This window comes from Parasteatoda tepidariorum, chromosome 4 (assembly GCF_043381705.1).
Source record: "Parasteatoda tepidariorum isolate YZ-2023 chromosome 4, CAS_Ptep_4.0, whole genome shotgun sequence".
Lineage (NCBI taxonomy): Eukaryota > Metazoa > Arthropoda > Arachnida > Araneae > Theridiidae > Parasteatoda > Parasteatoda tepidariorum.
The window spans coordinates 66059848-66075422 of record NC_092207.1 but is presented as its reverse complement, the minus strand read 5'-3'; the positions used below and the strand labels follow the sequence as shown (position 1 = coordinate 66075422).

The following is a 15575-nucleotide window of genomic DNA, read 5'->3' as shown; positions in this document are numbered from 1 at the left end:
ACAACCTCATGTTACAGTCAAAGTGCACTAAAGACGATGCTTTTATTGATTTATTTTTAGAGCTGAAAGTTAATTAGAAAAAAAAAGCTATTTTAGAAGAAAAAAATAGTTCTATAATTTATAAATGGTAAATTTGTTTTTGCACATAATTATATGAGTAAGGATCATTTCTATTGACGATAAATTTTATTCATAGATCCGGTTTTCATGAGGCCAGCACAAGTGGCATTTCCACACCAAGGAAATCACACTTGCTAAAATTAAAATCGTTTGAAAAAATCCCATTTTAAATTTAACGGTAACCTCTAAGAATGACCAACCTCCATTAACTACCATTTTATTATGGAAGCATTTTGCTTTGTAAAAAAATGTTTTTTCATCCTGCCTTTATCTTAAGTGAAATGTATGCAGCTATGTGTAAATTTCGTAACCTTTTGCATTAAGAACTGCAGCTGCTTTTTGCATTAAGTAGGAAACACAACCATGAAACTGCTTAGTATTTTTGATGAACTTCTACGATATGCTGGACAATAAAAAGGTAATAAAAATAATAAATGAGATTTTTTAAGTTTTCAAAACTTTTACAGTGAGCCATATTTTCATAAGAACCAAAGGTGATGCACAATTTAATGCAAATATTTTTGCACCATGGTTTGTTTAATGTTAAAAAGCCTATGTAAAACTGCGTTGTTATAAGCATAAAACGTTACATTAAATATACATTTCGAAAGCTTTGAATACATTTAAACTTATTGTTATATATGCATTTAAAATCCTTATCCCGAATGTAAAGCAAAAATGCTTACAAAATGGTTGGTTTAATGTTAAAAAGCTTACATGAAACTTAGTTTATTAGCATAACTTAGATTTAACAAAGAATATTTTTGGAAATTATTTTATTTTAACTGTAAAAAGAAATTCTGACTGTTCAATGATACTTCATTCTCTTTCAAAACGTTTAAAAGCTAGAGTTGAATTTTTCAGTAAAATGCTAAAAGACTATCTTAAAATCATTCTCTCATTTGTTTTGCAATGACTCAGATAATTAGTAAAACCTTCTATAGCTTATAGATGGAAAACAGATGTAACTGGTACAAAAACTAACAAACGACAAGCAATTCCAGGGCTTTAACTCCAACTTCTTTCTAAATGCTTTTTCTTGGCGTTTCAAAAGCAATTTAAAATATACGCCTTTTAATGACATCAAAACATTTTAAATGCACTGCAGTGATTAATTATATTGAAATTTATATTTATCTTCATCCTTATTTTGATGCAGGCAAAGAAATATTTTCATTATTTCCTACAAAACTGTTCTTCAAAGATATGGCTTTCTATGGTATGGGGCAATAGTTACTTAAGAAATGCCCCAATTTAAATTGTAAACAAATTTTTTCCTGTATTTCTTTAGTGTTTCCTTAGTGTCATATTTAAATTTTTTATTTTCATACTTTATACATTTTAGTGTTGATTATTTCGGTTAACCAAGTTTTCACAAGCCCCCTAAATTAACGAATGGGTTGCCTTGATTCATATGCTTTTATAATAAATGAGTTTTCTGAACTTATTTGTATTTTGATGGAATTCTGATCTTCAGAAAAAAAAGTTTCTACGTTAAATCTTTATTTTTTTAGTGATGATATGAAAGTATTTTATACATAATGTGGTCCTTTATCATCTACTACCAGTAAAGATCCATTTTTACCATCTTCTAATATTTGAATCAAGCCCTTTCCCAGATCTTCAAAACTGAAAATAAAAAAAATAAATAAAAAATAGATAAAAATTATGTTTTTCCACGATGCTTTTATCAGTTTTACTATGATAATCATTTCAAATAAATAAAAAAAAATTTAAGTTATATTTTCAGGCTTTTTTTCTTTAAGTTTGAAGCTTAACCATAATCATAAATCATTCACCAAGTTCACCTTCATAATTTTACCAACTATATAGGTGATACCTTGGAAATAACATATAAATTTAATACTAATTTAATACACTAAATTTAGTACATTGCTCGACAATTTGCTAAGGAACAGTTGCATTTCTTGGAATAATTAAAAATTAGATGTTGATTGATGAAATGAAACTAAGTAATTATTTAGTAGAGAAAATGCTCATTTATTATTATGCAAAATAGTTCGGTTATTGACATACCAGAAAATAACAAAACTTAAGATGAAAAAGATGCTCATGAGACGATTTCCTAACAGGCATGAAAAATTGGTCCTTTTGCCAGAATGAAACAAAAATGAGTACCGTCATTTGGGGCTACTTTGTGCAGGATTTCGCAGTTTTTGAACTTTGACATGTAAAAAAACTATGTTAAGTCAAATTTTAGTAAAATTTATCGATATTATATTCATAACTGGACTCAGACGAGTAAATTTGATCAATATTGGCATTATTTGTATGTAATATTTACGAATAATAAGTCAAAACATACCTTGCACAAAGTAGCCCCCAAATGGGGCTACTTTGTGCAGCGATAGGAATTCAGTTTAATAATCATGTTTTTAGTAAAATATTGATATAAAATTGTTAAAAAAGTTAATTTTTGACATTTTTAAAGACAAAAAACATCAAGATATGTAAAGATATTAGTTTGAAAATAATTTTCAGCGCTAAAAAAAATTTTTTTTGAAGAATTTTTTCTTTAAAAGAATGTTTATTTCAAAAGATTTGAGTTTAAACAAAAGGAAGCCATATACTTTTTTTAACATTGAAATGGATGATATTTCAAAAATTATAATTATTACATATTCATTAACATTTATAATATTGATACATTTGAACATAACATCCTTCAATGAACATGTCAGAACTTGCTCTTCAGTTTCTGTCAAAATCACCTGATGTCCTATAAAATATATTTTTATGTGTTAAATCGTTTGATTAATTCATTAGAAAAATCTTTGTAGAAGAAAAATAATAGTTTACCAGCACGTTTCACGTGTTTCTTGTGAATTTTATTAGAGATAGTATTTCTGTGGATTTTGTACTTCCGAGAAGCTTCTGCAATCGACATACCACCAGCAACTGCTTGCAAACATTGTTGCAGCTTTTCTAAAGTGTAATCACGGTAGTTTCTCGTTCCAGGTATTTTTTTATAACGTCTGACCATTTTTCTGTCGAAAAAAAAAACGAATGAAACTTTGCACAAAGTAGCCCCAAAGTGCATTTTTTTTCATTTTCCGTTTATTTGTTATTAATTTTCAAATTTTTTTAACGCTAACATGATATAATTGTTTATTAATATATAAATAAAAAATTTTGCACTTACGACAATTGTTTTATCAACGTCTTTGCATTTCACAGCTAAAGTTTCCACGCACACTTTTCGACATCCGACGTCCTCGGAAAGTTGTTGACATTGGATGAACGAAACACACTCTGAAATTGTTTTAAAATTCGAAAAAATGTTTGTAGTAATAGAAGAGACTTCTATCTTCAAATTCCACACATTTTTAACGTGAAATAAACATAATACTGAATAGCAGCACTTGAAAAATGCCAAATTCGAATTTGCACAAAGTAGCCCCCGCTGCACAAAGTAGCCCCGAATGACGGTACTTCAGTAAGGTGAGTGATTATATCGGATACTAATACATGTGTTGTATCAGTTATTTATGCTGTCCACTTAACTATATTGAAGAGTCCTTATGGGAATTCTGTTCCTCTCCTTTCTCAAGGTGGTTTTCAGCTCTTAAACGGTTTGTAAAGGTTGTGTTCGTTGTGAAACACGTCTGCCAAGGGCAACCTAAGCATACTCTATAGGATTTTGGTCCGACGAGTCTACAGACCATTGCGTATGGACAATAGTTTTACTTTCTAGTGTGCCCAATACCTCAGAGCATTGTCATCCAGAAAACAGAAAGTATGATCCCTAAAAAGGCAAACTTGATCCAGAATAATCTCTCTGCAATACCGCTGCGGTGTTACGTTACCTCACTCAACGATGTGAAGCGGTGTTCAGCCAGGGAGCTTGAGGCCTGCCCAAGTTCCCCTTTCTCTTCACACTATCACTTGTTGCCAGAATCACTTTTTATTGTGAATCGGGATTCATCGGGGAACATCCATCTGGACCTTTGCTATTGCTAGTTACCCCAACCAATATGTTCCTTCCACCAACGTAATTTTCCTCGACGAAGACGTGGTAAGAGTGGGAAGCATCGAAAAGCTTTCCATGCATGCAAACCAACTTGATTTTGTCGCTGTGAGATGGTTCTGGGAGAAACATGTGTACCGGTAGTGGTTGCAAGGTCTGCAGCTATCTGCCTAAGAGTGACATTTCTGTTCCTTTTCGCTACTGGGGATACTCTTGAGGTCTGATGTTCCTACCACTACCACCGGCATGCATAGAATTTCGACCTTCAGTTGTTGTTTTTTTTAATTGCGAGATGATACTTTTTGACACTCCCGATACTGCGGCCTCAGGGGTAACATTTTAACCTTCTTCAAGTCGTCTAATTGCTTTCTTAGCATCGTAAGAAATCAAATGATATCTTGCTAATATTTTGCACTTAAATATTTCAACACCGCACTTTATTTCACAGAAATAAATTCATCAAGCTATGATACTATTTTGATCAAATACCTAACATTATGAATTGTCGAATGAATGAAGAAATTGTGTGCACTGCCTTTTATACAGATGCTATGTACTCCTGTACCACGCCCTCTACACTTGATTTTAACGTTATTGGTTGGCTGTCAAAAAAAGTACTTTGCATAAATTAGTTGTATCTTAGCAATTGTCAAGAAATTTAAATAGAGTTTTCTGTGAAGCATCATTATCACTTTCTTTACATTGTGAACATCCTCCTCTGCATAATTCTCCCTTAATTTCAACTAATGACTTTTTTATTAAATATCAAAAGATACACATTTGTTTAATTTTCATCTCTTTAATACTTTTTCCTTATTTTTATTATTCAACTGCTCTCCACGTTGTATATATTTAAATTGATGCAAGTATTCACGTTTCCATTATTTATATTTATTAAATTTACTATATAAGTTTTAAATAAATTAAGTAAAATATCATGGAGTTTGCATAAATTATATTTCTATAATATTTTCGATATTTACTCTAATAAAAGTAAACTTCTCAAGCCCGCTGTAAGTGATTTAAGTCTATATATAGGCAGATTCAATTTTTTTTCTTCTGCAACTGATTTATTTAATCATTAAAATTACAATTTTTTACAGCTATTCAACTTAATCTTTTTGCAACTGCATGTTAATTTGAACATCAATATAAAACTGTATTAAAATTAAAATTTATTCAATGTTAAATGTTTTATTTGAGCGTGCTTTAAAATGTTCAACTTTGACGTACGTTTTTTTTTCAGAAAATACTAGACAAAATTGTAAGTGAAGTTTTTGAATATCTAATAAGTATTTTCATAAAAAAGTGCATCGAAGTTAGTCATTTCATTATTAGATGAAAACATTTGATCCCTTAAAATCGTTCAATGCATAAATATTAAAAATCAAATGCAGTTGTTAAAACATTATGTTAGATGTAACTATTTTTTATGAATAATTTAATTTTATTAAGTAATATTATAAGAATTATAAAAAATTATAAAAAAATATACTTACGGAACTAATGGGAATGCTTCGGCAAATTTTTTCCCCTCTTCTTCATCTAGACAACTAGGAGCAAAAGTTTGATAAAGATATGTATTTACAGCACCTGGACAAATGGCATTCACTTTTATCCCACTTTTCTTTAGGTGGTATTCTGCCTGTAAGAATGGAATTAGTCCTAGCTTAGTTTCTTTATATTTTTCTTAATCAAGCAACATCTTCCGCCTTTTTTGAAAGGTATTGAGCTGTTGAAATGTACTCTACCTATGGTTCTCTGAGAGTTTGTTTTTATTTTAACCATCCTTGAACATCCGATCCAATTTTGGGTTTATGTCATCCAATGTTCATCTCCGCAGCCTTGTAATTTTGAACCCAATCCAGAAGACAAGGGAACTCCTGGATAGAGTATTGGGAGAAATTTGCCTACACGGAGGACTCTTTTTGATGGAACCAACCAGCATTTGCGTTACTTAGAGAGGAAAACCTCCCATGGTTATCCCGATGTCAAGGGGATACTAAATCATGATCCATTTACCACTGAGGATATTTTACGTGAGCACTGTAGTCGGTGCGAGCCGGGTGCGGGATTTGTATCGACCAGCCATTGTTGGGATTCGAATCTGGTTTACTTCATTGGAAGGTGAACTCTCTATTCCCTGAGCCATCACGGCTCACTGTGAGTGATTATTAAGAAAATAAAAACGTCAGGGAAACACAAATCAAAAATTTTATCTAAAGTCCAAGAAGGTGAGAAAAGAAACATCTTAAGCCAATTACCAGTATGAAATATCGTAGCCTCAAATATACAAGTTATTTGGAGGAAAAGAAGTTGTTCATGTTTTTGCATGTTTGGAAAAATGCTCGTGAAGTAAAATGGTTACTTTTAATTTGAGAACAAATATCTATGTTACTGTGAATGACCGAAATTGGGGGTTGTTGACAATATTATAGTCGCTGTGGTTAATGTCCGAAATATATACTAGGTCTAGTTAAGTGCGGTATACATTTGCCAGGTATACCCTACACTAATGCTTTTTAAGGTTCAGTGCCACTGCCCCGGTATATATTTGCCAAATACTCCGAACTATTTTTCTCCTAATCTATCCTCAGCAGTTATTAAAATATCGAATAAATATAATAAATGTCAAAATACAAAAATGTCAGGAAAACACAAATCAAATATTTTATCTAAAATCCAAGATGGTGAGAAAAGAAACATCTTAAACCGATTACCAATATAAAATATCTCAGCCTCAAGTTATTTGGAGGAAAAGAACTCGTTTTCTTGTTTTTGCATGTTTGGAAAAATGCTGGGGAAGTAAAAAGGTTACTTTTAATTTGAGAACAAATATCTATGTTATTGTGAATGGCCGAAATTGGTGGTTGTTGACAATCACATAATCGCTTTGGTAAATATCCGAAATATATACTAGGTCTAATTAAGTGCGGTATACATTTGCCAGGTATACCCTTCACTTATGTATTTATTTTTAGGTTCAATGCCACTGCCCCGGTATACATTTAACCAGTACTCCGAACTATTTTTTTCCTAATCTATCTTCAGCTGATATTAAAATATCGAATAAATATAATAATATCAATGAATAAATTAATATCAAATCGGATATAACAAATATTTTGGACGTTCACCAAAGAGACTATATGATTGTTGACATTCACCGGTAAAAGTCGACATTTTCTAGATTTCCAATATTCACGGTATGTCACACAGACTTATGTATTTATTAAGAATGAAATTCTTACTCCGTAGCTTTTAGTCAACCCAACAACGGCATGTTTAGTAGCACAGTATACAGGAGAAATTGGAACTTCCACCAAACCTAAAAAAAATGTCAATACATTCATGTATTGACATTTACATATTTTATTTCTTTTTAGAAGAAATCTCGAAACATAAGATTTTAAGAAAGTTTCAAATATATTTCACTTTATTCCTGCTTTAAAAAAAGATACTTTTTTAAGAAATGCAATAAATTCAGAAAATCAGTAAATACACTTTGAAATAAGTAAAAACACATTAAAATAAACAAATAATAAAGCTTTCTGCGATATAGATGTTAATGATTTTAAAATTCTTTTTCTCTGCTCGACAGCCCAGAGTTGAGCAGAACCGTCCCAAAAAGTTTCTTTTATTATAATTGCTTTTTTTTTTTTATTATGTATTAAAAAACATTAACTTCAAATAAGTGTACCGTAATTCCAGTAAATATATGAAGAACAGGTCAAACTTTGTTTCATATGATGTAGACTCTGGAATATTTATATTTGTAGAAAACTTGGTTAATTGGTGTTAATATATTGATATTGGGATGGTTTCCAAAAGTTGGTTATCTTTATGAGTTGCAGCTATTAATGGCAAGGAGCTGCTATAATGAAGAACATACATGGGGAAAGAAGGTTAGCTTCCGTAGGCATAATGTAAACTAACCCTCAAAGGTTTGTTGTGGTCCTTCTGTATAAAGGAAGAAACAACATTTAGGGGCACGCAGCAGAAGTTCTTAAAACTGGTTTCCACTCTCCTCCAAACCACTACTGAGGTTCGGAAGAAGAGGAAAAGTTTTCTCTTTTTATTTATTATTCGTTTGTTCTGTATTTTACACTATTGATAAACCGTTAATAAATATATTTTTTTGAGAATACATTAATATCATTCATGTCGATTAAATCTGCTTACACATTTTGACAAAAAAAAGAAAGAATAAAATGGAGGTGTGGTCTGAGTGATAGCGTACCCAACCATACATGTAGAGTTACCAAACAACCTGTTCACAGGTGACTTAACTCCTGACAGTCACTTTTCTTATGCACTGGATCTTAGTACATATCATGCTCTGTTAAATCTGAGTATGTTGCTCCCCCTGTAAGTTGTTTTACTGGAATAACATACCGAACCGATCAGTTCCCGAAGTTAGTTGCGTATTCTAAGACCTGAACTTCTCTTTTCTATATTCTTTGGCTATAATGTGCTGAACTTAAACTCTATAGGGTACGAAAAACAGGAAGAAGAATTAGAGTGTATCTCAGAGACCTGTTGGAATGGAAAAGAGACTTTATGAAAATTAGTTACGTTGAGATACCAAGGTTGAGAAAAGTTCACAGAGGAAAATAATGATTCAAATGATTGAATTTCTTGATATTAATACAGTAACGGTTGTTTGATTGTTATTGAATGCATTAAGTTGTTTGAATATTCCTTCTAAAACATATTTGTTATTTCCATAGTTTAAACAAGAAGTCATTTTTAGGATTTTTTCATAATTATTTGGATGATAATTATTATACGCTTTAAAAAATAGACAATACATGCCTATTAAGATACAATCAAAAGAGAGTACACAAGCTAATATAACTTTACTTTTCTTACTAAGGAAGATGATGTTAATTATCGATACCTGCAACGGACGCTGTGTTAACCACAGAGCCACCTTTTCCACCATTGTCCACTCCCATATACTGGAAAGCAAGTTTGACACCTTGAATAACTGCCATCTAAAATAACAAAGGCTAATTGTTGAACTATAGTCTAGTGTTATATTTACGTAATATTATTTTCAAGTAACTTTCTATGACACTTAAATTGCATACTAAATTTTCTATTGTTACTATCACGAAAACAGAAAAGGTATGTGAAGTAAGAGAAAAAATTATATATATATATATATATATATATACANAACACTTCGTTAATATATATATATATATATATATATTTCATCTTTTTAAAGAATGTAAATTTGGATGGCAAAGTACAACTTTTAAGCAAAATTGGTTGTATAGTTCCTGAAAAACCAAGTTTTAAATATGTGACTTATTAAACATTTGATTTCTCAGGAACTATTCAACCGATTTTGCTCAAATTGTATACTCTGCATGAAAAATTAGATACTTTAAAATGATGTTAAAATTGTGAACCTTCCAGCTCAAAATTTTTTCGTCTACTATTTAATGAAATATTAAAAAATAATCAATATGTGGTAAAATTTATTTTTTACATGGAATTATCATTGGATAAACGAATTTTACAATTGTGGTCAAAAGTTTTTCAATTTGCTTAAAAAGTTCCAGAGATATGGTGAAATACGCAAAAAGTAAAATTAACTTTAAAGGATTCCAACTTTGGACTGCTTTTATGATCAAACTATTAGTACTAAATTTCAGAAGTCCGATTCCATCGAAAGAGAGAAAGTATTCACAGAAAGCATGTTTTTGGGTCTGATTTCGTAGTTTGATATATTGTCTACACTAATTATACTTAGTATATTTGGGGTCACCCCCATGAACATTTAAAAATGAGTCCTAGAACGTGAAGATCCGATCATTAGATCACAAGTTAATCAGAGAGTCAGTTTTTTTCTTCTTTTCGTTCACTGTACGTTACAAAAATTTAATCTGCAACAACTTACCAAGTTAACTTCAATGGTTTTCTTCCAGTTATGCTCATCCTGTACTCCAGCATTATTAACAACAATGTCAATTTTTCCAAACACTTCAATAGTTTTATCAAAGGCATCTGTTTTGAAACGAAGAAAAAGATTATAAAGTTGCACATTTATTATTTAAAATGAAAAAATAGTATGATAAATTAAGCACGAAAGAAGATATTTTCTCTCTCTATGTTCTTTCTTGTGTCAAACGCAATCATTTTCGCTCAGGAAATCAAAAATGCAGATAATTTGTGTAAAAGTGGCTAACAAATTAAAATAAAATAGACAATTACAAAGATTTTTCTTAGCTTTTAAAGAAGTTGCGATGAAATTATTATAGTTCACACAAAGCCTGCACTCCAATATTAAGAATAATGTACGAATTGATTATATTAATATAAGTGTGAAAAATGTAGCAAAAAAATAAAGAATTGTTTTATTGTTTCATTGCTTTCGAACAATAAAATCAAGAGGGGAGATCTAAACGTTAAAATTAAGTATTATAAGACAACTTGTACGGTAGCAGTTAAATAATAATTATTACTTTTTTTAAAATTATTATTGATTTCTGCTTTTATAGGTTGAATTAGTGTACGGGACTAATTTTTTATATAAAAGTTAGGAAAAAAAGATTATTCTAATGCTTGATTAAAATTTATGATCCGTACTACATAAATTTTTAGTATTTTGATTTTGCTAACTTGTGGTTTCTACAAAAAGTTTTTAGCATTTTAAAAATCTTCATTGACCTTAGAATAAAGTCTTTGTCTTTCAGCTACAAAACAGCATTATTGAAATAAGTTTAAGCAGCAATGATGTTGATAAACGTGTTGTTTTCGAGTATTCTGAATTCATCAATTTTTGAACAAGAAATAAATTTGTAGCCATGAAACTAAGAATGAATGGAAACTTGTGTGAAAACTCATCAACCAATATAATGCTAAGCTAACAGACAATATTGTGTCACTATGCTATTTCAATAGCTTTTATTCTAATGGGGTCACATCTGATGTTAGATATTCAAGTAAAAGAGGGGGAAAATTCTTAGTGGTGGAAAAGATTTTATTTAGTCACCTAATGGTGGAAAAGATTTTATTTAGTTTAATACCTTTGAAATTCCTGTGGTCTGTCACATCACATTTTTGGAAAAATGCATTCTTTTTTAGATTGTCTGGGAGACTTCCAATAAATTCTGATGCCGTAATTTCATTAACGTCACAAATGCAAACCTACGAATATTTAAAAGAAACTATAGATTAAGAAATAATAGGGTAAATGTGTGTCATACAACTAGTTTTAAAGTGAAGAGGAGAATATTGTACCTTAGACCATATGTGCTTCGGACCAGTGTAGTATTTGGGTCCCTATTTAGTTAATTAAATATTCGGAAGAGTAGTTTAATAACAGATAGTATGTGCTGTGCTGTGGACCATTTTAGGGTTTCTAAACCTTAGCTAAAGAACTTTTTTGGATTTCTATTTGCTGAGTTATTTTTTTTATAACTGATTAGAGTATAAATTCATAAAGCGCTAAAATTTGAGGAGAAATATTACATGGATTTGTACCAAAATGTTTTACTCTATAAGGTAAAATACTACTTTTTTTAAAAGAGAAATAATTTATTTTTGCCAACCTAACAAAATCAGTAAAATGTATGCTTCTTGTATCTTGAACCAGTGTCAGATTTGTACCTTGAGGAGGTTCTAGGTATGTGCAACAATTGATTTTTAATGTCTGCTAGATCAAATATCAGTTAGCACGTATGGATATTCAAAATGTAAAAAAAATTTTGTTCTTAATGAATCTGTTAATTTTCGAAACATTAGGTGTTTTGTTTATGATTTATTTTAGATAATTCAAACTACTTTAAAACTTTATTGAAAATAAATTTTAATTGCCTGAATATCCTACTTTATAATCAATTTTCAAATCGAGAACTTAAGAAGAACCAAAAAACTAAAACAAGTCTCCAGGTATAACATCCTATGAGGCAAGGTACAATATATGATACTCCAAAAAATAACACTACATTACAGTTTGAACCGGTTTTTCTAACTTTTATTTTTTTATGAAGTGCATGACAATATATGTTCAAAAACATTTATATTAATAGACAAACGTCTAATGCATTTAAAAAAAAAAAAAGTTTTTCGAGTTATTACATTCTACTTAAAATGTTAAAAATGGTTTAAGACACAACACTCTCTAGTTATTGTAGTTGATACAGATCTCTCTTTATGTAGTTGACACACATAACCCTGACGTCATAGGTACGTGCGTGTGTATCAGTGATCTTCCTCTTGAAGTGCAAGTACCCAATTAAGGTATATTGATTGTGTTATTTTTAGACAAATAAATACAACGCATACAACTATAAATACCTAACTGAAATCATTGCAACACCTTGCATTATTTTGAAGTCTGTAGTACTGGATCTTCGTGCGAATTTCAATTGTTTTATGTACTGTGATATTCAGTTAGTTTGGAATTACAGGCGTAAGAACCAACTGTGGTATTCAGATTCAGATGGCGCGTTTAAGGAAAAAAAGTTGCCAAGTAAGTTTTAAGCTTTATAAAATCTTTTTCTCTTTTTTGAGAAAGTATTTTAATTAATTGTATGTGCCTCGTGCAAAACAAAAAGATAAAGTTGAAATTTTTTTTATCGTGTGCTTTAATTTTATTAAAGAACTAGTACCTGAATTTGTAATTTAGAAGATAAAATCATCTCCTGTCTTGTTCTGATTCACTTGTTAAAAAAAAAAAAANAAAAAAAAAAAAAAAAAAAAAAAAAAAAAAAAAAAAAAAAAACTACGTTCAGAAAATGGAATAGAAATGTTTTGTAGGTTTGGTTGTCAACAGAAAAATAATTTAAAAGTTTTTGCCTGTTTCCGAACTCTTTAGAAAAGTGAAACAGGGACTAAGTAATTCCCATAATCGGTGTAAATATGTCGATTGATTATAGAAATAAATTACAAAAACTAATGTTTCGAATTTATTGACTTTATTCAAATTTTAAACGTAAATAATTTTTTTGCATGGTAAATATCTCATCAAATAAATATCAAGCTACGTCTGATTTTAATTCATCATTTAATTTTAATTAATGATGTATTTTGAAAAACTTTACTAGTGCTATAGATCGACGATAGGAGAACGCCGCTTTCCAAGGATACTTTATGGTTTTCCATAGTTGGAACTACATAAATTTGTTAATAAATATATCTGACAAAAATAGCGTGATGTGATCATCACAATGTTTGATGTTCCTCTTACCTACTGGGCTGTCCCCAACTAAAGAGCCCTCTTTGTTTTCTTTGACCTTTGCGAGATCTGCAGGGCTCAGCTCCTAGCACGTTTTAGCAAATTTTTATTGCTTTCAGTTATATGCTTGTTGCATACATTATTTATTTGGAGTTTTTGCGCAACCGCTAAGAAGGGGATGCTATCTTTTGGAGATGGACCAGTATTCCCCGTAGTTCTCTCTCCGAAGGTGTTTGCCTTCGTTTTGTTGTATCTCTCTCTTTCTCTCCCCCCACCTGTGTGCTCACAGATTGTAGATCTAGTATTCATCTATATCATTATTAATTTTGCCAAAAGCCTTTTAAATTTAACTTATTTTGAATTTTACTGCCCTTTTTTTTAACAAATCTAAGATGCTTTTACAAACTTTAATATCTTCTTCCTGGAGCATACAGGGAGGACCTGAACCCACGTGGTTATGTCCTGCCAGTTTTATATATCTGCCAGTTCATGAATTTATTTACATTTATTTTGGCCTAGGTAAAAAAAAAATAAGAGAAGAAATTCCGCGATCAATTTGTCTTTCCTTTGGAGCATGAAACGGTCACAATAACCAGCGATCTTACCTGGGTATGCAACTACTCCAACCCTATTTGAAATCGTCCACTCCTCCTTCAACCTATCCCAAGACTGCAACGAATCCACCACTCCAGTTGAAATTTCAAACCAACGCCGACATCAGAATAATAAAAATTGCGATGTTCCCACAAAGAAATATGAAGATGTGCATTTCTTAAAAAGTAGCAAATTTATCTAGTACTATATATAATATATATTTTAGCCTATTTGTTGTCACTCTTATAACCGTTTTAATATGGCTTGTTAAAAATTTATGCTTTGAAATAAAAAAATAAGGAGTTCAATTACAGTATGATTTGTTTTATTTATTTTAATTTAATATTTTATAACAGCCGTTGAACAGCCGAGCCAATTTTGGGTTTACGACTACTGATGTGCAATTCCATAATTTTGGACCTGATTCAGAAGACAAGAGAACTCCTGGATTAAGTATTGGGAGAAATTTTGCCTCCATGGAAGGCTTTTTGATGGAACTAACCAACATTTGCGTTACATGGAGAGGAAATCCACGAAAACCTCCCACGGTTAGCTTGACGACAATCAGACTCTAAACCATGATCCATCTACCACGGGGCATATTTTACATCAGCACTGTGGTCGGTGCGATCCGGGGGCTGAATTTGAATCGACCAGCCATCGCTGCTATTCGAACCCGGTTCACCTCATTGGGAGTCGAACGCTTTATCTTTTGAGCTACCACAGCTCTGTTTTATTTATTATTGTTTCGTAAATATTATACAGACTAATAAATACAGTTATTATATTTTTTTATCATTACATTTGCAAATAGATGTAGTTTTTTCCTCCTAGTTCTTAATTAGAATCCTTCGAGAGATTTATAAGGTGATGTTATATTTACATTTTCAATAACTTTTATGAAAAACTGTTTCAATTCAATGCGTAAATTAAACTAATAAATTTTATTAAACTAATAAAAATTATGCAAAATTGTAAGGCAATATCAGGAACTGACTTTTCGCCTCATTGCAGAATAATTATTTTCAGTGGAAGCAGTTTTTTTTTTGTATTAACTAAAAATTAAATTCTTATTTTAAAGAATTTAGTTAATGAAATAGCAATTGTAACAAAAATAAATTAGATTTTAAGTTTTGAACCAACACATTCGGAAACTAAATTTGTGGAACTCAGTTTTCGTTAAACAAAAAATTTGGGGGTGTTTTAAATGAATAATGTTTTTTTTTTAATTTTGATGTAGCAATTTACTTATTGTTAAGGCATAAAAATCACTTTGATGCAATTGTGGGAGTCGGCACGAGAACCGATAGGGGATAAAACATTCTCGTGATTCTGTGATTTGAATCAATATAATACCCTTGTGATTGAAATAAACAAATAGAACTAAAACAATATTTTTCAGTAAATAAAATTCTTATTTAAAGTATAGAATAATATTTACTTTTACTCCATTGTTGAGCAGTGCAGTAGTATAAGCCCTTCCAATTCCTCGTGCTCCACCCGTCACAAGAGCTACTTTTCCTTTCATGGACATAATGAAATGTATAATGTGCTTTCAGAAAGATCTTTCGCTTGCAACTTAGTTAAACTTCTAAAAGTGGCTCGGTTATCGTTTGTTCGTTCATTGTAGTGGAACTGGGCTTCTAAGGCCTTACGGTGGTTATCGTTATCTTGATGAAT

The 15575-nt window shown here is 30.7% G+C and overlaps 1 protein-coding gene across 1 annotated transcript; it reads right to left on the bottom strand.

Moving 5' to 3' along the window:
- Positions 1–1606: 1606 nt before the first annotated feature.
- On the bottom strand, positions 1607–15575 carry LOC107438245 (15-hydroxyprostaglandin dehydrogenase [NAD(+)]). The gene is made up of 7 exons (XM_016050477.4): positions 15337–15575; positions 11149–11269; positions 10020–10126; positions 9009–9105; positions 7360–7436; positions 5608–5753; positions 1607–1749 (listed from the first exon to the last, which is right to left on the bottom strand). Exons 1-7 carry the CDS (start codon positions 15427–15429, stop codon positions 1653–1655), a joined length of 738 nt encoding a protein of 245 aa, XP_015905963.3. The 5' UTR covers positions 15430–15575; the 3' UTR covers positions 1607–1652.